This window comes from Mirounga leonina, unplaced genomic scaffold (genome assembly GCF_011800145.1).
Source record: "Mirounga leonina isolate KUSES-001 unplaced genomic scaffold, KU_Mleo_1.0 Mir_115, whole genome shotgun sequence".
Lineage (NCBI taxonomy): Eukaryota > Metazoa > Chordata > Mammalia > Carnivora > Phocidae > Mirounga > Mirounga leonina.
In genome coordinates, this window is record NW_023270268.1 from 1,746,328 (window position 1) to 1,770,028 (window position 23,701).

Consider the following 23,701-nt stretch of genomic DNA (forward strand, 5'->3'; position numbering starts at 1 on the left):
CCATATATTTATGATCAGTTAATTTTTTCACAAGGGTGCCAAGACCATTGGGGAAAGAATTCTTTTCAACAAATGGTGCTGAAACAACTGGATAGCCACTTGCCAAGGAATGAATTTGGATCCCTATCTCACACCATATCCAGAAAGTTAACTCAAAGTGGATCAGAGACCCAAATGTAAGAGCTAAAACTGTGAAACTCTTGGAAGAAAACAGGTGTGAATTTTTTAAGTACTGTTTTCTTAGATACTACACCAAACACACAAACAACCTGAGAAAGGATAGATAATTGGGTTTCATCAAAATTTAAAACTTTTGTACTTCAAAGGGCACCAACAAGAAAGTGAAAAGACAGCATAGAGAAAGAGAGAGAGAACATTTCAAAACACGTGTCTGATATTAGGGACTTCTGTTCCAATTACATGAAGAACTCTTACAACTCAGTAACAAAGACAATTCAATTTAAAAATGGGCAAAAGATTTGAATAGACATTTCTCTAAAGACAATGTACAGACCACCAGTAAGTGCATGAAAAGATGCCTAACGTCATTAGTCATTAGGAAACTGCAAATCAAAAGCACAATAAGATACCACTTCACATCCATGAAGATGGCTGTTACCAAAAAGATGGACAATAACAAATGCTGATGAGGATAAGGAGAAATTAGAACCTTCATGCAGGGCTGATAAGAATGTAAAATAGTGGAGCTGCTATGGCAACAGCTTGGGAGTTTCTCAAAAAGTGAAACAGAGTTACCAGGTGACCAGCAGTTCTACTCCTAGCTGGTATATCCAAGATAATATGAAGGACATGTTATCATAAAAATGTGCACATGAATGGTCGTAGCAACAGTATTCATAATAGCCGTGGAAACAACCCAAATGTCCATCAACTGGTGAATGGTTAAATAGATATGTCCATACACTAGAGTGGAATATTATTCAGCCATAAAAAGGAGTACGTTACATAAAAGTACTAATGCATGCTTCAAGATGGGTGGACATTATGAAGTCAGACAAACAACCACTTACTATTTGATTCCACTTACATGCAGTGTCTAGAATAGATGAATCCACAGAAACAGAAAGTAAATTAGTTGCCAGGGGCTGAGAGTCAGGGGAATAGGGAGTGACTCCTAACAGGATTTCTTTCAGGGGTGATGAAAACTTTATGGAATTAGTGATGAGGGTTGTGCAACCTGTTAATATACAAAACACACTGAATTGTATAAAAAGGTGAATTTAATGGTACATAAATTATATCTTATCTTTTAAGTGGGGAAGAAACAGGAAGACATAAAACCTATTTATCTGGAGTCTTAAAAATGTGATATTTAATATCTATTATTTTTATTACCAGAAAAATACAATATTTGAAGTGTTCAATGTGAACTAGGAAAGAAAGCAATTTGTAACAATATTTTTTTTGCATAAGGAGGTCTATAATAGTGCTGTGAGATTGACTTAATTAGTTTCTTTTGGTTCTTTAAGGTTTGAATTGCACATTTACTTCATTACAGAAGGGAAAGGTGTCCCTCTGTCCTCTTTATCTGGTCCATGTTTACACTCAAGAGTCAATGAACTACTTGCCTTTGGCTCTTTCCAGGGCCTAAATAATGGATTTTCTCATTCTTCCTCTCTTTATTTCTTTTCTGTTTCTCTATTCCTTCTTCCTTTCTTTGTCTCTCTCCCTCTCCCCTCCTCTCCCCAGATGCCTTTCTTTGTTTCTCTCCTCTCCCTAGATGCCTTTTTATAGAAATTGACAAATACATCCTAAAATCCGTATGAAAATGCAAGGGATCCAAAGTAGATGAAAAAATTTTGAGAAAGAACAATCTTGAAAAAGTTGGTGGACTCACACTTCCCAATTTCAAAACTTACTCAGCGCTACAGTAATCAAGTCTCTGTGGTACTAGCATAAGGACAGACATGTAGACCAATGAAATGGAGTTGAGGGGCCAGAAATAAACCCATATATTTATGATCAGTTGATTTTTTCACAAGGGTGCCAAGACCATTCATTGGGGAAAGAATTCTTTTCAACAAATAGTGCTGAAACAACTGGATAGCCACCCCCCTCTTCTGCCTCTCTCCTTCTGTTATCTTCCTCCCTCTCCCCACTCCCCCCTCTCCTCCAGACAGCTTTCGTATACACATGTGACTGATGTACTCTGCTTTCTTCTACTTTGAGCCTTGCTTGTCATGGCTGAACGTTTATGGATCAGAGGGAGTGTTCCATTGTTTTTCAGCAAACACTTAATGAGCACTTAGTTTTTGCCAGGCATCCTACTAGGTAATGGAGATCCAGAAATAGATGCTTCTGTACTCAGAGTCTCTCAGTCTAGTGGTAGATTGCTGAAGGATGAGCAGCTGAAAATCTTGTTGCATTTTATGCGTTTAGAATTTGAAGTCCCAGTGAGACATCAGACTGGAGGTGTTGAGGAGTCACAGTAGTATAATGAGAAAGAGAGAGAGACAGTGGCATCAAGATAGCATGGCAGTGGAACTTAGGAGAAAGATCTGTGCTTGTGAGATTAGATTTGGAAGTCATTAGAGACTTTTCTTACTATAATCTTGCAATGTTAAACTTAGTACATTACTTAAAACAGTTGCTACTGGGTTTTTTCTCCCAGTTCCTTTGGGAATGAGGAGAATGGGGAATGGGGATATGATGAGTGTTTGATTTCAAGAAACTCAGAAGACCAAAGCAAGAGGTCTGCCTGATGATGGCAAGGGTCCCAAGTTGGGATATGGGCTTTACTAACTTCTCACTCTGGGGGAGTGAAAATCAAGTTCATTAGCGATTCTTTGTATCTTTTTCTCACAAAGGAACCTCATCTTGTTTAAATCTCCTAGTATGTTTTAGTTGAAAACAAGTTTCATATACATGTCTGTGCTATGAATTCTGTCGTCTTAAAAATAATGTTCTAGGGATTATAAAATCATTTTTCTAATATACTAAGTTTTCCTCTGTTCTTTGCTTGCTCTTTCATCAAAGAGGATACTTCTGACAAGATGGATGGTAAGAACTTTTCTAATTCTACAGATTTTTACAGCTCTTGGATTCTATATAATGTCTTCATTCTCTTTTTGAAAATAGACTGCATATTTTGCAGCAATCTGAATGTAAAAATGACTGTGTAATTCTCTAAATTTTGGGTTAGGCATATCCATTTTTGGGTTTCCTAGTCTATTCAAATATTAGGTTACTGTTTGTTGTGAGTTAAATCAGTTATCTTAATTTTTTTTCCTTAGCTCATAGAAATATTCTTGATTTCTTAAGTCTGTCTCTGAAATAGAATCAGAATCAGAAGAATGCAACTCATAAGGCATTTGATAGAACTCTTTAGTTTACTAACTGTGATAGAGAGACAAATGAGATATTTTACAGATTCATATGGTTATTTGTGAAAACAAAGTGCAAGTTACAATGCTGTCTTTTTAAGAGTAAGTTTTAAATGAACATTTATTCAGGACTGAATTTTTAAGTTTTAATTTCAGTATTCAAGTGATTGTAGCTTATCTATAGTTGCTTGGATCAATGTGGTATTTTTTATCTGTATGGTATTTGTCAAATACTACATGGCATATTATCTACATTTTCCCTTCACTTCATCAGATACCATAATGTTGTCTAGGAACTTGAGCTTTTTTTTAAGAACTTGTAAGAAGATACTGAATCTATAAGTCTTAGTATGAGATATAGGAAAGTTGGAGAATTATATGTTTTTCTGTCAGTTATTACATAGCTCTCAGACATATCTTCCATTCTGATGAAATGGGAGATTTATTTAATCTTGGGTTGGGTACATGACTGTTATTTACAGTGTCTCTATGTTCCTCTGTATGTTTAATATATTTCATAAGTTAAAAAAATTATTGAATGAAATGAAAGCCCACCACAAGATAGTTTCTGTATTTTAAACCCTTTATGGTATCACTTCTCACACTGAAATTATCTGTCCTTAAACTATTCTCACTTTCCAGATTAAGATCTTTTCTTGTTTGGGTCAGAAACATCAATCTATTTGAAGAATCATCTGTGTCACGTGATGTGTTACTCCCACTGATGTTCAATCCTATGTTTAAAAAAATCTGTATATACACATACAGAGATATATCTGTTATTGCCCTTTAGTGAGTTGTGATATTTTCACTTGTTCATTTCTGCTACTTTTCATTGACATCTTAGGGAGCATACATAAATGTTGAGTAAATACATGATGGATTGATAGGTCTTTGTAATGCTGTAATGAAAATACTGGGTTAATGAGGCCTACGTCATGGATTTGACTCCCATGTTTATCAGTTAGCTTTTCTAGTTCTTTTATGGATAACTTTTTGAAAATGCACAGAAAGTATTCTTATTCTGTAAAAACCTCCATTTCAGAGAGAGTAATGACAGGGTTACATCTTTCTTGAGTGATTAACTTCTATAATTTTCTTCACCATTTCAAATTTTGAGTATGAAATGTAGCAGATAAAAGAGTTATGGAATTTTGCCATTTTCATTTGTTTAGTTTTAACCTTTTCTTGTGCTGTGAGTCATTAGATGACCTCAAAGACTAGAAGATATTTTTTTTCACTCTTTCATTGTAGTCTTGGGTGGGAGGTGTAAATAGGTCTTAATATCAGCATTGGCAGAATTTGATGAAATGTTGTTATTTTATTTCTCTTATTTAGGAGCAACATCTGAAGATGGTAAGAATTATACATTTTGTTAGTAACACAAATACCTCTACGTTAATATTTTCATTAGTAGGAATTAAATATTAAACACTAAAATAGGCTAATTTTTTTGCAAAACTATATAATTTGCCAACTGTGATAGCTTCTACATTTTATGTTTGGTTGCGTTAATTACACATGTGAATTTTTTTTCTTTAGTTCTTCATCTGGAGTTTTGCTTTGTATCTTGGATCATCTCATGCTGGAAAAACATAATTGCTTAACATGTTTAATAATATCTAGTATAAAGTTAGTAAATAGTGTTTTTTCAGTAGCATCATTAGTGCTTTTCTTTATTTTTGTGGTTTTGTTTTTTAATTTATGCTAATTCATTTATACTTTGGGGGAGCATGCTCCATTGCTTTATCATGGGAGTTTAAATACATTGATTTAGGCCGCTTTTAAGTGTGTCTTTGATTTAGAATCAGTGGAGAATTGCATATATGATTTGAATTTGGGATTACAAAAAACTTGCTAGATAGACTACTTTATTGAGCCAGTTTCCTTTAAGAAAATAACTGTTTATTGCTTTTGAATTTGTAGAAAGGAAAAAAATTTAGTTTTTTAATTTATATTGCCTGAAGGCTGTCTTATTAAACCTGTGATTTTGAAACACACTTCTTTTTCTCCTAAGTTTTACATAGATGACTTTTTCTCGTGATATAAAACCAAGTGTATTTAACATTTTTAGTCTCATACTTACTCTGATATAGTTGAAATATTTCATATTTTCCATACCAATTGGAGTACTCTAAAAATGGTTTCTGGCACTGTAGCAGTATAATTTAGAACGATAGTATCAGAATAGTTATCCTAATTTCTTTGTTATATTGGATAAATTTTCCATTTCAAAAATAATAATTTTGTCTTTCTGTTTTACTTCTTAGTTGGGAGAACATTGTATCCTACTCTAAACAGACTCTAAAAGGGTGAAAGGCCTGAACTATGGGCTTATTGAGGGCCTTGAAGAATTGAGAATGCTAGACTCACCAACTAGACTTCTGGTTTTGCTTCTGTTTTATTCCCGGTTTTTAATCACTCTCTTATCTTCCCTCACTCATTTCTTAATTTTGTAATTTCTCCTTACTCTTCATTTATTTTTTCCTAATTAATATAGCCATATCAGGCCAGCCAGTATAATGATTGCCCCACAAATTGTACCTTTTAACTTAACAGGATTCTGAGCCCTTCTTCATGATTATATTTAGTATTCGTTCTGATTTGATATGGTTGAGACTGCTTGAGAACACCGTAGTAGCTACCAGTAATATATTTTTGTTTTTACTAATGACACCTAGGTACTTTGATAAACATTATCTCCTTTGGTTCAAAATTCTAAAAATAAATGTGGCTTGGTTTTGTGGAGGGGGATGAGGCAGTGGTAAAGGAGAAGGGAGTATGCTGAGAAAAGTGCCAACTCTTATGTGATTGGTATTTCCTCAAATCATTTTATAAATGAAACTGGTTGGGGGAAGAGAATAGTAAATGTGTCCATATCTGTCTGTAGTAATCTGATGTTTAGCACAAGATAAAAATACTAAATATTTAGCTAATATTATCTCTTCCTGCAAATCCCTTTTAGAAGTATATTTTCAGTCAAAAGAATTATTTGGGTTGTTGTTTCTAATAAGATTAGGCTGATACTTAAAACTATAGACTGTATTTGAGAATAAACTAAATTTTATGGAAACAAATTTTAGAATTGGAACTGCCAATTAAGAAATAAGTATCATGCCTGTCGTAATTATGTTAATTATGACTCTACTAGACTAATAATATCAAACTAAGAATGGAAATCTTTTAGTTTGATTTTATTTTTACCCTTGAAGGAAAGTTAGCTTAATGGTGCAACACATAGAAAGCAGTATGTATGCTAAAATTTTTTAGGAGAAATATCACCTGTCAGTGATGGTTACATTGTTACAAAATTTAACAGTACTTAAAAAGCACACCCAATTAGAAATTACAGTGAGATTTTTTTCCTCATTACTAAATATCATTATAGAAAAATGTCTTTAATTATGTAAATAATTTTATTCCTTAGGCCGGGTGAGAGCGAAGCTTTCAGCACCACTTGCTGGCATGGGAAATGCCAAGACAGATTCTCGAGGAAGAAGTCGAACAAAAATGGTGTCTCAGTCACAGCGTACGTATTGCCTGAGTTTTCCTGCATTTGTAATGCACTAGGATAAGTGTGTTGCTTGTATATGACTGTATTAGGAGATTGACCAGTGGATAAAGACAAAGCTAACTTCAAAAAAGACAAGCCACATACTGAGTTCTTGTTCTGTACTTTAGGTTCATCATCACCTGACAAAAATGAAGGTATTTTTTTTTTCAATGTTTTGGATCAGTTGTTGTGCATGTTTTGGAATTTTTTTGAGTGAGTGTTGTCTTGTCTTTGGTGTGTTACTAGGGCTGCATCATTGATATCCGCCACTTAGAAAGAAAAAACTTCATCTGCTGTACAAAGTTTTGCATGGAGATATTTTAAGTAGCACAAATCTCTTAGCATTAAGGTTTTCACAGTCTACTCAGAAACTTGCAAATGTAGAAAATTGTGCTTTTTAGAGGCAAAATAATTGCCATATGTTAGCATCTAATCTGGTTGCATCTAGCTAATACTATTCAAGGACAGACATGTGTGTCTTCATACTCTCCCAAAATCTATTAGAATACAGTTAGCATTTTTGGCAGGTGTATACTGATTCATAGTGAGGAAACACAAAATGACCAGTTCTATTATATTTCTTATTAAATTTAAGATTTATATTTTTACTATTTCATTGGAAGCGGAGTTCCTCATAAGCACAATTATTAAAAAGCACAATTTTGAGGTCTAGGTAAAATGAATGATCCATTTCTACATGTTCCAGAATAGTAACCCATACATTTATGGCATTATTAATTTAAGAGTTTGTTCCTATTCTTTCTTTATCAAGAGATTTTCATTAGCACTTAGCTCTAAAAACAGCTTTTTTTTTCCCTAGGGAAGTAATTTGGGTGTTATTCTACATACTTGGCTATTTTGAAAAGAAATATATTTAACTATCTTCCACAGTCGTGTAGGTGATTTATCAAGATATAGATGTCCTAGTTGTCTGTTTTTTAATTTGATTCCCAAATCTTGGAATCAGGGAAAAGAGCTGGGCTTGGAGGGGGCCAGGTGGTGATTACACAAGTCCTGCCAGCAGGTTCTCCTTTTCTCCTCTTTCCAGAGTCAAAAAATCCAGGCAGAGAAATGATGGGAATATTCAACAAGAGCCCTAAAAATGAGGAAATCCTTGGTAAAATTGGTTTGCAAATTGAGGATTATTTATAAATAAGAAAAAAATGGAAAATGCCCTCTGGGTAAGGGCTCTTCTTCCAAATTCCAAATTAGGAATAGATCATATCGCATTTTCCCCTGATCTTCTGTATTTTTAATTTTTTTTCTGTATTTTTAGAGTAATTGTTTTAAGTAACTCAATCATTAGCAGTTGTAGCATAGTTGCTTAGAGGTTTGCTACTCCAAATGTAGCATCAGAATCACCTGGGAGCTAGTCAGAAATGCATAATTTCATGCCACCATAGATGTCCTGAATTCAATCTTTTTAACAAGATCAGCAAGTGATTTGTGTATAATAAAGTCTCAGAAGTATTTGATCTGGATCATGGACTCTGGAGCCATATTACCCATATATGAATCATGGCTCTTCCAGTTTACTTAAAGTTGCTGTGTTTCTGTATATTTATCTATAAAATGAAGAGGATAATCTCAGAGGATTGTAGTGAGGATTAAATGTTATATTTTTATTCCATTAAATGTTATATATTTAATGTACCTTAAGACATACCTGGGCCCAGAATAGGCGCTCTATATTTCAGCTGATAAAATTGTCCTCCTTGTTGTTATTAACCTAATGTCAACTGAATTTTAAACTCCTGTTGTATACTTTTGTACCTTGTTACGTTTATGGCCTTCAGGAAACAACGAAATAAATAATGATAGGAAATTTAAAGCATAAAGAAGAATAAAGATAGCAACCTAAAACTGTCTCTATCCAGTATCTTAAGGATAAACTTTAATTTGATGTGAGCTATTTTATTTAGTTCTTTTCTAAAGTAATACCAAGACAGAACTTGTGACAAAGATTCAAAGTGCTTTGTGTATGGTTTTCTAATATATTACCTAAGGACTTCCCTTTTAGGTATATTGTAATTACTGATCACTTCAGTAAGATTTAGAATAATTTTTTTATATTTGATTTTTCACTTTGAAACCCAGTCTACAATACTTCAAATCCTCTCCTGAGTATGGGAACATAATAATAGGTTTTTTAGACCTGGTAGGATTTTAAAATCAGAAGACTTTCTCACTATAAAATCCCTTAGGTTTTAAATCATGTTGAAGAAGTTTTTGTTTGTTTGCTTGCTTATTTATTTGAATGACTGTATATTCCATTCCAGATTCTTTTGAAAAAAGAAATTGTGGCCCTGTACGATTTGATGCAAGTTTCTTTACAACATATTTGCACAGAAATATTGCTATGACCTCTGTCTTCACTTTGTTGTGAAGTAATTCATTAGAGTTTGCATGATCTTCCCAAATTTTTATATTACCATTTAGGAAAAAAAAAATCCCTTGGGTCAAAGCAGGTGTGTTCTGATGACTAACCAAAATAAATAAAAGCAGACCCAATGGAGAGACTTCCAGATTTATATTTACATAAGGATGGTGTCTTTTGTTATTGTTGGTAGTGACTGGTTGTGTACAAATGGCTGTACTACAGCCTGTCAGAAACTCGGTCTCCTTACCCCAACCTCCTGCCGTTTTTTGTTTGTTTTTTTTTTCTGTGCATCTTAAAAAAAAAAAGATTTGTAGCTTTTTCATGTAAGCTTTCTTCAGCTATAAGATGTTGTAGTTCTTCTTTACCCGTAGTTTTAAATTAAATGTTTAAATAATAAAAAGTTAAACATTTAATTATTTAGATTATAGGCTATTAGTAGAAGAAAAGCTGAAGAATTTATATTTACTTTTGCAACTTCATTTCATCTGCTTTGTACATGAGTGTCTGATTTCAGCTGTAAAAGCTACTAAATGTACTGCTTTTGTTACAGACGTCTATGGCTTAGGGATTTTTCTTTTAAAGTTTGCTTTTTTTGCTTTAAGGTTTTTTATTTTCTAAGAACTGACCAAAGCTTTCTTATTTCCATCTGCCATTCATTTTAAATCTGCTCCTTCCCTCTTCATGGATTATAACCCTTACCCTAATTCTGCCTTTACACTTGTTCAGGATCACAATCTGCTAATACCATTGGTGGTAAGAATCTATAGACTTTATGTGTGCATCTATTGTTTGATCACCTATTTTCATTATCTAGAATGGGTTCTATTCAGCAGAAATTCTCAACATAAAATTCCATTGTTGTGTAGCCATACTGGGGCAAAAATTGCCAATTATCTTTGGCCTGTCTTTATTACCAAAACCTTGAATTGCTGAAATTATCCAAGTCGATCCCACAGGTTTAGACATTCAAAAACAAAGGAGTTTTAGTAATGCCTTGAAAATACATAAAAAGTATAAAATGGTAGTTTGAAAACTTTAGGTAGCACGAGAGAAATTAGGTATCCGGTTTCAAGTTTTGCAAATTAGAGTATTTTCTAGTAGCATGCTATTCCCTAGGTATATCATGCCCCTTTTCATCAATTCTGTGGTTTTCTTATAAGTAATTAGCCTAGGTAGTCCTTGGCTGGGGAAAGAGCCCTGATATTTTCTCTAAGTACAAATAATTCCAAAATGAGTCATAGGCATTGGAATGATCACACTGTCCATAGGGGTTTGGAGTCCGTGGAGAAGAGAGGGTAATGATGAAAGCAAAATAAACACTGCCAATTTTTCATCAGAATGAACACTGCCAATTTTATTTTCTAGGAGAGGGTATGAATGAATTTAAATATAGAAAGAGTGAGCTTGCATAGTTCTGATAAACACAGTTAACCTAGAATAGGTGGGGTGATTACTCTGCTTCTATACTGCATGTTTCCTCTCTGCTGAATAGACCCACATTTCAAGGAATTCTTTAGTCTCCTACCAACACCTTTACCCCTTAAATTTATATTAGTTTTAACAGAATACCATAGTGTATGTGTTCATTCAGTTCATTATTTATACTTTTTATATTGTTGCAAGTGTTCCCATAAAATACTCCATTGGCTTATCTTGCATTGTGAGTTTGTGGCATGTTGGGTGTTTGGATGTTTTGGTGTGTATGTTTAGTTTAGATACTGCATGGAGAAAATAGGTGCCTTGTGGGTATCCTTAAGGTTATAACTGAAAAAAAACCTGATTTGAAGATTCTTCACCTGAAACATCGAGAAACAATTCAAACGAGCCATCGTTTTAAAGTAGAATTGAGTAATTGCCCTGAAATAATTTAGAGTTCCTTCTACTCAAATTGTTAATTTCGGAAGTACTGCTTTATTTTATACAGTATTGCTATAACCAGTGGAAGATAATTTTCATTTTGTGTGCTGGTAGAGTTTAGGAATTAAGCATGAATTTAATTTGTATTTAGTAAGACCATGCCAAGAAAACTAGTGAGGGTCACAGATCAGCAGTCCGTGGACCACATCCAGCCTACCTCCATTCATTTATTATTTGGTCTACACAACATGATAAAAATGAGAAAATTTCAGAGTTTTCATTTAAAACAAAACAAAACAAAACCTAAAACCTGGCCGGTATTACCTCAAGACACAGCTGGCTGGAACTGAAAAGTCACCCCTCCCTGCCTTACACTCAGTGCTCCTCCCTCATTAACATCTCCTGCTTGACCACATTGGCATTTGAGTCTTTAGTTTTTGCTCTGTGAAAATGAAGCATGATTGGGTAAGATTATACAAGGTGAGCAGTGACTGCCCTGTTGGTTAAGAGAAGTGATGCCCAACAAAGGGGAAAGGTTGCTTTCATGAAGAGTTGCTTTCATTTATTTAAGTGCAAGTTTAACTTTTCTATAATGCTACCATTCAGAATGTAGAGTTAAATTATATTCTGGAGTTATCTAGTTTGTTTCCCTAGTCAATGCAGACATAAAATATTTTGATTGACAAGGAGCTCATTTCCTTAAAAGTTAACCCATGCAATTCTAGTTTAAAACCATCTTTCGTAACTTTTTTTTCTTTAACCCTTGCCCCAATCTGAGATTTTATCTGGCTCCCTCTCTCTTTTTCCCTGACCACATATCCTCTGCCTTCCAAGATTGAGAATCACTAGTTTGGAAAGGGTCTGACTTCTCTGACATTTGCTCATAGTTCTTTTCTACTCTCAGTACCCCTACATCTACATCCTAGGCATGGCCACCCAAGATGCCTTTGCTGTTAAGCAAATAGCAAATAGCAAAAAGCAAATTTCTTATTCAGCTGGCCCAATTTTATAAACATTTAAATTGTAATTTTGTAAAAATTACAAGTATACATAGTAGCAAGATAATTTTGCATCTCAGAAAGCAAACCATTTTAACATGAAGAAAATTTTTATTATATTCTTAACAAAAAATAGCAGTAATGGAATGACTAATTCTGTTCCTTGCAAATACATAGCTTTCTAATACATAGTTGTAGCCATGTGAAATGTACTGTCAGAAAAGTTATTTTTTTTGAAATCTTATATACTATTTGTGTTCTGAAACAAACATACTATTAGTGTTGTCCTATACCCCTCAAAACTGAAAATAGATTTTACATGATTTTTACTGTTCAGTCCTAGTATATATAGCATACTTTTTTTTTTCCAGGTTATGACTATACATGTCTTCCTCAATCCATTTCCTTTGAACTCAAACTTGCCATACTATCCCAGTTTTCTCAGATGTATTTCTTGAATTTTTATCCTTTCAACAAGTTCTCTTAGAGTTCACATCTTAACATTTGTATGTATGTTTGGTGTTCAGCTGGCAGCCGGTCGGGGTCTCCAGGAAGAGTTCTGACCACAACAGCCCTCTCCACTGTGAGCTCTGGTGTTCAAAGAGTCTTGGTCAATTCAGCCTCAGCGCCAAAGAGAAGCAAGATACCGCGGAGCCAGGGTTGTAGCAGAGAGGCTAGTCCCTCTAGACTGTCAGTGGGTAAGGTTTTCTCTATGAGACTTGGGACCTCTTCTCTTGTATTTCAGGCTTGGGTATTGGAAAGCATGGCAGACATCAGTTGGGTGCTTAGAAGCCAGAAGAAAACAACTCAGAATTCAAAGAAAATTGAAATATAGGTTATAAATTGAATTAGTTTCTTACCTGGAAAGTATAATTCATTTATATTTTAATCCTTTTGTTGGCAGCCTTCTTACACTTGTAGAATGCTCTTTTACCCTTGTAATCTCATACAAACTAGATGACTATATTCAAATTTAATTGTATTCCTGGTAATGCTTTTTCAAGGGTAATTTGTTCTCAACCTCAGAAAGATTGATCAGTTTTTAAGAAAGAAAAATAAAACTAACCTATCAAAAATGCAAATTCTGTCTTTTATTTCCTCCCTTTCTGTGCTGCTGTTGCCTGGTACCAGCCCGAAGTAGTCGTATTCCTCGACCAAGTGTGAGTCAAGGGTGCAGCCGGGAAGCCAGTCGGGAGAGCAGCAGGGACACAAGTCCTGTTCGCTCTTTTCAGCCCCTCGGTAAGTACTTGGGCAGGCGTTGGGTGCGTTTCTTTCCCCTGTGTTACCACCATCTGATAACCTCAGCATACGTGGGGTTTAACTTTCTTCATCGGCTGTGTCTTTGCCTCTCTTTTCTATCCTGGTACAAGAAAGAGTCAGAAGGAAATTACATGTTTGGGCAATTCCTTTGACATTTACTTGTTTTAAATGAGTAACTTAGACCTTGTATAAGCAAATTGCCTCCATAATCAAGTAAATATCACAGATTTAAACTACAGAATATTGCATTCAATCAAGATTTATCTTAAGAAATAAACCTATACAATTTAAAGGTAATATTTAAATATTCTCAAGTGAAGTATGGACCATTTCATTTGATAAAATAAATGCTGTTGGTTTCTTCAGCAGAAGTATTAACATTTCAATTTAGATATTTAACTTAGGTTATTAGAGTGCTGCAAAAGACCATATGAACTACTAACTAAAATGGGACAAATTAACATTATTTTTTTACTATTTTACAGTTTAATGGTTGTTTCCCATATATTAGTTTGTGTCATGTCACTGCTGTAAAACCTCTGTGTTTCTGGTTATATAGATTATATTATAACCTTGACTATAATAGTATAGTTACCTCAATTATAAAAATCTTAAATGACTTTTTTTAAGCTTTTAGTATTTGAGAATAATCGGAGAGGTGGAATTTTTTACACTGAAAATTTTTAGAATTTCTGCATGGTCCTTCAGGTTTTTAACTAGTACTTTGTTTATATATATGTACATACTTAACACCATTTCAGATTTTTTCTTTTAATTCCATAAAATGTAGGTTACTGTAATACGTAGAGAATTTCTCATAGTTCTCGTTGCCTGTTGGAATTATTTCATTCAATAGACATGTTAGTAGAGGATATCTAGAGATTAGTTTCTGTTCTCTGGGCCATTTGGTTCAAATAAATCACTATACTGTCCTGCACTGACCTAGAAAACCCCCATTGAGCTAGGGACACAGATAGGGATATCCTCAGCCTTCATTGTTTCTGTTCCAGTCCCAGGTGCCAGAGCTCCCTTTCAATACTTTGCCAGAGATATTTTTAGTTCATATACAATAGTCATACACAATATTTTTAGTTCATATACATACAGGCTGTGTATATGCACACACACAAATATACATGTAGATGTACAGGGTAAATCTTCATGTATATATGTTTTAAAAATGAAATAAATCCTACATTTGTATAAAATAAGCATGCCATCTTGAAGGGTTGAAGGAAATGGAGTGGGAGCTTAAGAGCATATGTTCTAGGGTCAGATGGCCTGTAACTTCTGTACCTGAGTTTCCCAATCTGTAAAAGTAGGATAATAATAGTATGTACTTGTTAGGATTGTTTTGAAGAAGCTATAAATGAGCGAATTCCCCAGAAAGAGTGATTTGTGTAATAAAAGTATTTTAACTGCTCTGATTAATTGGCACACAGTGAGCACTTGGTCATCACCGTCATCGTCCCTGCCTCCACTACTGCTCGTCCACCTTTTCCCCTAAAGCTCTTAATTGCTTGCCTAGAAGTAGTTCCTTGTACTTTAGTGGCAAGGATCTTTGATATTTTTAATGGTATAACACCTGCATCTGTATAATGCTAATGCTGCAGAATTATTAGAAAACATGAGATATCAAGAAGAGACCAAAATGTGTTTCTGTACCTTTTAAACCTTGCAGTAGTCAGAGATTAGAGGAAATTTATAGTCAACTATTAATCACTTAAAAAATAAACATTGTTAATATGCCTGTTTTTAAAGAGAAATGGTGGCTAGCCATTCATTTTCTAGATTCATCTCAAAGCCTCCATTTGACAATTTAAATCACTTAAGTTTTTATTATTAAAGGAAGCTGTTCTCCTGATTCTAATGAAACATTCTATTTGGATTAAAGAAGATCATATCTTTTAATCATATAGTTTTCAAAGAATTGATTTTTATAGTCCTTTTATTTACATATGGATACTGCATGGTAAAGGTAGCAGATTAGCCCTGTTTAGTACACAGGGGTGAGGAGTAGCATTCTGGAAAATCAGGTTATCCTTCCCACTCCCATTGTTTGCTGTGTTTGCCTGCATTCTGCTGTCCTTACTGTGTTTATTTGGTGGATTCTTTTTTCACCTCTGACTTGAATATCGCCATTCAGCAGATGAGCCCCAAAGTTTGCCTTGCATTCAGTTGTAGCACAAGGTCAGTGTGAAAATCCTAAAGCATCAGAAATAAATCAGAGCTGAGCAAAGCCAATCTTCTCTAGAATTTGTACCCTAGCTATTATTTATTTCTGGAGCCAAGTTTCAAAAAAAAAGGGCTTATGTTATTACAAGAATGTGAGTGGTGCCTCTTACCTCTTACCTGCAGAGCCACAGGTAACCATGATTCCAGAAAATTTTTCAAGAATTTTCATCCATTAGGCATTTCCATATTGGTAACTCTCACCATTTAAAAAATTATTTCTGTCGGGTAAAATTAAAACTATTAGTATGTTTTATTAACAATACCAGTCACCTTTCAGGGTCTGATTAAACCTTTTGTGCAGCATTCTTTCTGTTTAATCCTTTCTCTCAATCTTTTTGATCTTTTTTGCGTTCATTAAGGTCCCGTGGCAAAGAAAAGAGTGATTTGTGTAATGGAAGTATTTTAACTGCTCTGATTAATATATCTAAATAAGAGTAATCTATCTCATTAAATATTAAAATGAGTCTTTCCTGGCTTATTTGTTTCTGTATGTAAGAAGAAGAATGACTTTGTGGTGTTAGGAAAATCAGGATTTTAAGATACAAAATTTAAAATATGCTAAAATTAGATTCAGAGAGACATGTCGTAAATAGAGGGAGACATGTCACATTTGTAGGTCTTCTGATTAGATTATTAATACTTTTTTATGTTCAAATGTGCTTTGATATTTAAATAATTTTTTACTGAATGCAGAACTCATATTCTATGAAACATTATGGAAGATATTTAGGCTAACGTAAATGAGGTATGTTATCTTTTGAACAATGTGAAGATGGTACATGTACTGTTTAAGAGTAAAGGCCTTGAAAGAGGACAGGTACTGAGGTGTTTCACTTATAGTAGTATGGCTTTGATCACATTAATTAACTTCTCTCTATGCTTGAATTTACCCATCTATAAAATGTAATAGTAATACCTGCTTCATTGGGTTCAAGATTAAAGGAGATAGGGCTATTATTGGTTACTAGTTACCATAGTGGTTTTTTTTTTTTTTTTAACTACAGTGTTCATTTTTTTGTTTCATGCTTGTACTTTTGACATTTCCTTCCATTTGAATACTTGCTTTTTTTTTGTCTCCTGTGGGCTTATGTCTGTCCCCTTAGGTGTAAGATCTTTTGTGTGTCAAGGATGATATTACAGTGCTAATGTTCAGTTGCCTGACTTGGCAGTATTCTGATCCTTAACTAGTACTAGTAATACCAGTGTTGACTAACTCTCCTTGCCTGACTATAGTGCTGCCACTATTCCTTGTTTCTGTGGTAATAGATGAGGTTTGTATGGTCCTGTTATTCCAGCCTCCAGACACCATTCCAGATCTACTGGTGCCCTCTACGCCCCCGATGTGTATGGGGCCTCAGGTGAAGGATGAGTACATTTTCACTATCATCTGTGCATTCATCTCAGATTTTTGTCCTTTTCAGTTTCCATTGAATTGTATATTCATGTTTTTAAATCAATTTGTTTTTATTTAAATTTAATTTGTTGGATAGTAAGTCATTTGTGATTTTTTGATTTTCCCCTAAGTAACTTTTTCCCCTTCCACAACTTTATTTGGACATTTTTCTCACTGGCAGATGACATTTTTGTGTGTGTGTGTAACCTAAGTTATGTCATGTTTAAATATGGAATTGTTTTATGTTCTCAATTATGTACTTCATCTTTGTACATGTTTTGGAAAAAAAAAAAAAAAACCAAAATGGTGGATGAAGTGTTTTAATTGTAAATGATGGTGTAGAAAGTAGTTGAGGGGGAGAATCCATCTCTAGTTTGTCTTTACATACCTCAGAATGTTGGGCACACAGTAGGTGCTTAACAAGTATCAAATGACATGTCTTAGTTATAGATTGAAATCAACCTATCTTGAAGAAGGAGAAATAATAATTGGAGGTTTTTTCCCTGGTAAACTGGTGTGGCTTTATTGAGCTCCCTAATCATTATTGGTTTGAGGTTTGATCTTTGTTCTGGACTACTCCGTGGCTCACCTGAATGGAAGAGATTTGCCTGACTGATAGAGCTGGACTAATTGCACGGGCTATAGATTCGCAAGCCCTTAGCCAGCCATTCTTTCTTCTATCTTCTGGTCATAAATGTATAATAGCTACTATTCTTTAAATTTATTTTCCACACACTGTCAGTAATTTTAATTGCCTTTACCATTTTATTTGACCAAAAACCAAATGTACCCAGAAAATACAGAATTGCTTTTAAAATGCTTTGCCCCATTGGTTTTTTTTTTTTTTCCTCCCCTTAAGGATCTTAAAGTTTCCAATGTGACACTGTTAAATTTATGACTCTCTCAAAGCTGTTTTCCTCCTTCTGACGAATTAGGTCCAGGGTATGGGATCAGCCAGTCAAGCCGACTGTCATCTTCTGTCAGTGCCATGCGAGTCCTGAACACAGGTTCTGATGTGGAGGAGGCGGTAGCAGATGCCTTGGTACTCTTCTCCATTTCCTTATCATTATAGATGTTCCCACTATGAAACTAATGTATGGGTAAGGCAGTCCACCAGTGCCGGAAAGGACATAGGAAAATGCTTGTGGATATAATTGAGGATGATCAAATGTGGGCAATTTAAAAAGCAGAGCAGTATAATCAATTCTTGATCTTTATTTCTTGGCCAGAATTTTAAGCCAAGGCTAAAAGTAATTGATGGCATGTCAGGAATATAAATATTGATGTCCTTAATAGGGTAATGTGTTTTATGCACTGTAGTACACTAAGAGTAAGGGTAGATTAGATTAGTACATAAATATGTAGACTACAAGCAATATATTTCAAAGCTTGCTTAACTTTGAGTATTTAGGGATTGTGTTAGTTTGGGGTAGGATTTTGTTTAGTCTTATGTATATTTTCTGAGCTGAGAGAAAGTACAGCTTCAAGACACATGATAATTAGAATATCCTCCTGGCTCTTTATGCCTAACACATTCAACAGTGAGATTTAAAAACATCATCTATAGATCCATGATAGTTTGTCAGAGAGTGCTGTACATATTTCACTGCCGTTTTTCTCACTTAAAATTATGAAAGAAGTATCATTTGAACAATGACTATAATTGGCTTTTGCCAGTTTCCCAAATCAATTCAGTATGACACTTTCTGTTTCAAATTATATTAATCCAATGTTTGGGAAGCATTTACTCAGTAGTTTCTTACACAGAACGTATAAAAGGTCTCATCTTTGTTTTGTTTGTTTGTTTGTTTTAAAGATTTTATTTATTTATTTGACAGATAGAGAGCACAAGTAGGCAGAGAGGCAGGCAGAGGGAGAGGGAGAAGCAGACTCCCCGCTGAGCAGGGAGCCCGACGCGGGGCTCGATCCCAGGACTCCAGGATCATGACCTGAGCCGAAGGCAGCCACTTAACCGACTGAGCCACCCAGGCGCCCTGGCCTTATCTTTGTTTTGAAATAAGAAATACATTATGCCTTTTAAGACTGTCTTAGCCAGTGTTGATACAATACAATTTATGCCACATATTTGAGAAATAAGTTTTGAAAAATATTTGATGGTCGTAGCTATAATAAAATAAATGTAATCCACATATGTAGTTCTGTTCTAACAGTCTGTGTGTGCTGAGTTTTTTCCTTTATCTCAGCCATTTGATTGATTTTTTTATAAATGATGTAACTAAGTAGGAATTTTGTTGTCTTGGGCATGGGATATATTGATCACATCTTGTTCTGATGATCTTAAATCAGATGCTTTAAATTTACTGTTTTTCCTCAATGTATTTCTCAAATCATATTTTCTTGTTTCTTTTTAAATGAAATTATGCTCACATAAATTTTATTAATTGAATGGGTTATTCTTGAACTGTTACTTATAATAGTAAGATGTGTTTGAATTATATAAGGAATATTTAATTACCAGGGCCAAAAGCTGAATCCCAATAATTTGATTCTATCTACTTCCATTATTTGCATAGCATAGATATTCCGATTATAACTATTAATTTCTAGAAAAAAATCTTTCCAACTACTAAGCCTAATTTGCACCTTGGGAAAATCACAGAAACAAAGTTAACTTTGGAAATGACAGAAGGATTCAAATAGAAAATTTGAGGGGCACCTGGGTAGCTCAGTCGGTTAAGCGTCCCACTCTTGATCTCAGCTCAGGTCTTCATCTCAGGGTTGTGAGTTTGGGCCCACGTTGGGCTCTACACTGGGCATGGAGCCAACTTAAAAAAAAAAAGAAAATTTGAGTTTCTTTAGGAAAACTGGTTATGGGAATATTTTTGTAGCTTAGGACTAAAGGATATTGGCAAGATTGAAGATATAGTCTGCTAATAAGCAGTTCTCATGTATCTATATATTAAAAATTTTAATGTTTCTGATTATGGGCATTGTTTATGCCTACTTCATTGTACTGTTTAGCAAAATGTTCTTCATTATTTTTAATTTTTCTCTTTAAAAATTTACTGCTCTCAGCTCTTAGGAGACATACGGACTAAGGTATAGACATTGCTGTTTTCTGACATCTTATGATACCATAACTTTTTTCTTTTGCTTCATCAGTTTAACAGATGATAGTTTTCTAGAAAATATTCAAGTGGAAGTAATAAGATCCTTTAATACATCCATTTTTCTGTATATATAATTATCAATAGGGAGATGCTGCTTGAATGTCCTATGGGAGTTCTTGTCCTTCCAGCTTGACTGCTCCATACAGATGAGATGTTATTATTCATACTGATGTCAATGACAAAACTGATTCTAGAACCCAACACAGGAATACCACATTAGCACTTTCTAAATTAAGTTGGTGTCTCTAAATCAGTAAGAGGCATTTAGTGATGGAAATGTCTTTATAAAACTATTTTGAATTAAATTCAAGTTACTTTTTGTTTTTAGATTTTAGACTTTGGAGAATTTGTTGTAGCCACTGGAACTGTTTTAAATTATTGTGCTTATTAACATGTTTCATAGAAATGTCTTCACTGCTCATGAGCCTAAATTCAGATATCAGATTATATAAAGATATATTTCCAATCCTTCCAAGAAAATTTCAAATAAGCTATTTACTCTCTCGTTTCATTTTTATATGCAAGGTATAATTAGCAGTTACAGATACTAAATGATAAGCTTCAGATGTAAAGAAATCAAAGGAATCTAAATAGGCTTTCTTGCATTTATTGAAATAGACGGTATAGACACATTGGGAAAAACATGGAGGACCCTCAAGGAGCTTGCCTCTTAAAAATAATAGCAAGCAAAACAGGTTCTCATCATGCTTTGTATTTCACTTCTCCAGGAGACACGAGGGTTGGGTACAAAGGAAGAAAATGTGGCAAGAGAAGTGGTAGTAGATGTAAAAGGGAGACTAGAGAGAAGAGAAAGCAGACAGGAGAAAATAGAAGTCATACAGGAAAATGTGTTTCCTGATCCATTCTCATCCTTTAAAAAGTAATATTCTCTTCTTACCAACTCAAATTTCAAGTAGTTTCTGTTCATTTATACTCTAGTAGTTCTTGGTTTCCATGAAAAGGAAAAAGAAGAGGGAAAAACCCACAATTTGAGCACTTCCCACTTTAATATCTGAACTTTCATATAGCCTTATTCTGTTTATACTATATCCCATAGTTTAAAAATATTCATCTTCTACTAACTTCTAAAACATGTTTTCTGAAGCAAAACTAAATATTGATAATAAAATCAGTGATCAATTGATTGATATAACATTGATAATAATTTTATTATTACAGTAATTAGCCTCATGCTTGGTACTGATTTTAAAACAAAAACCAGTCTTTTTGTGGTCAGTAGAAATTGTAAAATACCAGTATATTCTTTTGGCTACTACTAATGAGAGCCTTTATGTATAACAGAAAAAACCTGCTCGAAGAAGATATGAATCATATGGAATGCATTCAGATGATGACGCCAACAGCGATGCATCTAGTGCTTGTTCAGAACGCTCCTATAGTTCTCGAAATGGTAGTATTCCCACATATATGAGGCAGACGGAAGATGTGGCAGAAGTCCTCAATAGATGTGCTAGTTCCAACTGGTCAGAAAGGAAAGAAGGCCTCCTGGGTCTGCAGAACCTATTAAAAAATCAGAGAACATTAAGGTGAGTTGTGTTGGCTTAAAATAATTGTTCTGTCAGGTTAGCACTTTCAACTTGACTTTGTCTCCATAACACCTTAGAGATATTAGTATGGGAACAGACTTGTTTTAAATTCAGAAGATGGCACCAAAATATTTTCCCAAGCTTCAGGACCATCAATACTATCTATACTAGAAATTTTTATTTAAAAGGAAACTTTTTATTCACAAATAGAAGTTCATGAAAAAGGGTATTAATTTCTAAAATTAAAAAAATAATAAAGTGTACATGAGATTAAAGCTGGCCGGTTTATTAAAATTCATTCCTGATAAATTTTTCAGTGAGAAGAAAGAATGTTTATGCTCACTTGAACATGAAGGTATATTCTCAGTGTTCATGTATTATGTGAGTCATAGTGTTATACAAAATGGAATTGGAGTGAATTTCTCTTAACTTTATATTGGTTTTATAGTTTGTCTGATTTGGTTTGATTTGATTCAGTTTTCTTTCCTAATGGCTTTTATTTGCTTTTCCCCCCTAAATTCTTTATTGTCTTTATCTGTGTAATGTTTTAAACTTCCCTAGTCAACCCCTTTAAGAACCTAGATTCAGATAATTCGTAAGTTTGAGTGTAGTGGAAAATTAGAGGGCTACTTCTTGACTTGATACCTGAAATCAGGGTTAGAGTTGCTAGCTGTATATTTACTTTAGGAAGTATTAAACCTATTTAATTTAAAATAGATATTCATCAGTGTACTGCCTAATATATTTTAATGTTTGCCTATCATACTTCATGAATCATTGCAATAAATCATAATATTGTTCCTAACCCCATCCAGATTAGGTTAATATTAGGTTCAGTATATCATTATCAGTGGCAAGAGAGTAGGGCATAGTGTGGAAAGATTTTAGCCCTCAGGTGGCCAAATTTAAGAAAACATCTTAGCATTTAAAGGATAAGATTCAGGGGCTCCTGGGTGGCTCAATCATTAAGCATCTGCCTTCGGCTCAGGTCATGATCCCAGGGCCTGGGATCGAGCTCTGTATTGGGCTCCCTGCTTGGTGGGAAGCCTGCTTCTCCCTCTCGCACTCCCCCTGCTTGTATTCCCTCTCTCACGTTCTCTCTCTCTCTGTCAAATGAAATAAAATCTTTAAAAAAATAAATAAAAGATAAGAGTCATGTGCTGGGAATGTCATTTGTACAGTTTCCCCTGTCATGCTACATTAATGAAATACAATTGTAGTTCTTTTCATATAACTTTTAAAATAATGTGGGTCGCAACAGAATTATTGTTGCATTTGATAAATTTGTATTTATCCCTGATTAGTAAGTCCCACACATTTTTTGATTTGGAGGACTGTTTTGTTTTGATTTTTTATAAGAAGCCTATTTACAGCTAAGGTTATTTTTAAATGAATTCTTCCTACAGCAAGTTATTAATAAGCTACTTTTGGGGCACCTGGGTGGCTTAGTTGGCCAAGCATCTGACCTCTGCTCAGGTCATGATCTCCAGGTTATGGGATCAAGCCCTGCCCCCGTGGCACCGCCCCACCCCACCCCCACTCAGCAGGGCGTCTACTTGTCCCTCTCCCTCTGCCCCTCCCCCTGCTTGTTCTCTCTCTGTCTCTCTCTCAAATAAATAGATCTTTTTTAAAAAAAGATATTAATAAGCTGCTTTATTATTTTGACAGTCGAGTTGAACTGAAAAGATTGTGTGAAATTTTCACAAGAATGTTTGCTGATCCTCATGGCAAGGTATGTTTTAGTATTTAAGATTATTTACTCCTATGGGATGTCACCTGTGGATTGCCAAAAAAATAAAAGTAAAATAATAGCAAAGCACTGTAAGCCATTTTTTTTTATTATTGCCCCAAAATGGTAATAATCTTTCCAAACACAATTGAAATTTTTGGTAAAATACATAATTTAGAAATTGCTCTCTGGTAACCATTTAAATTTCTCCAAAGAGAGATTGTCTAAGACTATAAGCTGAGGGATATAGTAACAAGCATGACTCATAGAATTA

General features: G+C 34.3%; 1 protein-coding gene across 31 annotated transcripts in view; it reads left to right on the top strand.

Annotated features, from left to right (window-relative positions):
• CLASP2 (cytoplasmic linker associated protein 2) overlaps positions 1-23,701 on the top strand; it is a 184,055-nt gene that overhangs the window by 107,074 nt on the left and 53,280 nt on the right. For 9 of the 31 annotated variants that reach the window (XM_034991484.1, XM_034991494.1, XM_034991434.1 and 6 more), the window contains 8 exons: positions 2,998-3,021; positions 4,683-4,700; positions 6,772-6,873; positions 12,660-12,830; positions 13,264-13,371; positions 17,956-18,062; positions 21,454-21,698; positions 23,367-23,430. In XM_034991484.1, coding sequence (XP_034847375.1) covers positions 2,998-3,021; positions 4,683-4,700; positions 6,772-6,873; positions 12,660-12,830; positions 13,264-13,371; positions 17,956-18,062; positions 21,454-21,698; positions 23,367-23,430 — 839 coding nt within the window. Of the gene's footprint in view, positions 1-2,997; positions 3,022-4,682; positions 4,701-6,771; positions 6,874-7,025; positions 7,053-12,659; positions 12,831-13,263; positions 13,372-16,922; positions 16,986-17,955; positions 18,063-21,453; positions 21,699-23,366; positions 23,431-23,701 lie in introns of all 31 variants that reach the window. The other 22 variants (XM_034991290.1, XM_034991333.1, XM_034991301.1 and 19 more) reach the window with 6 other exon arrangements.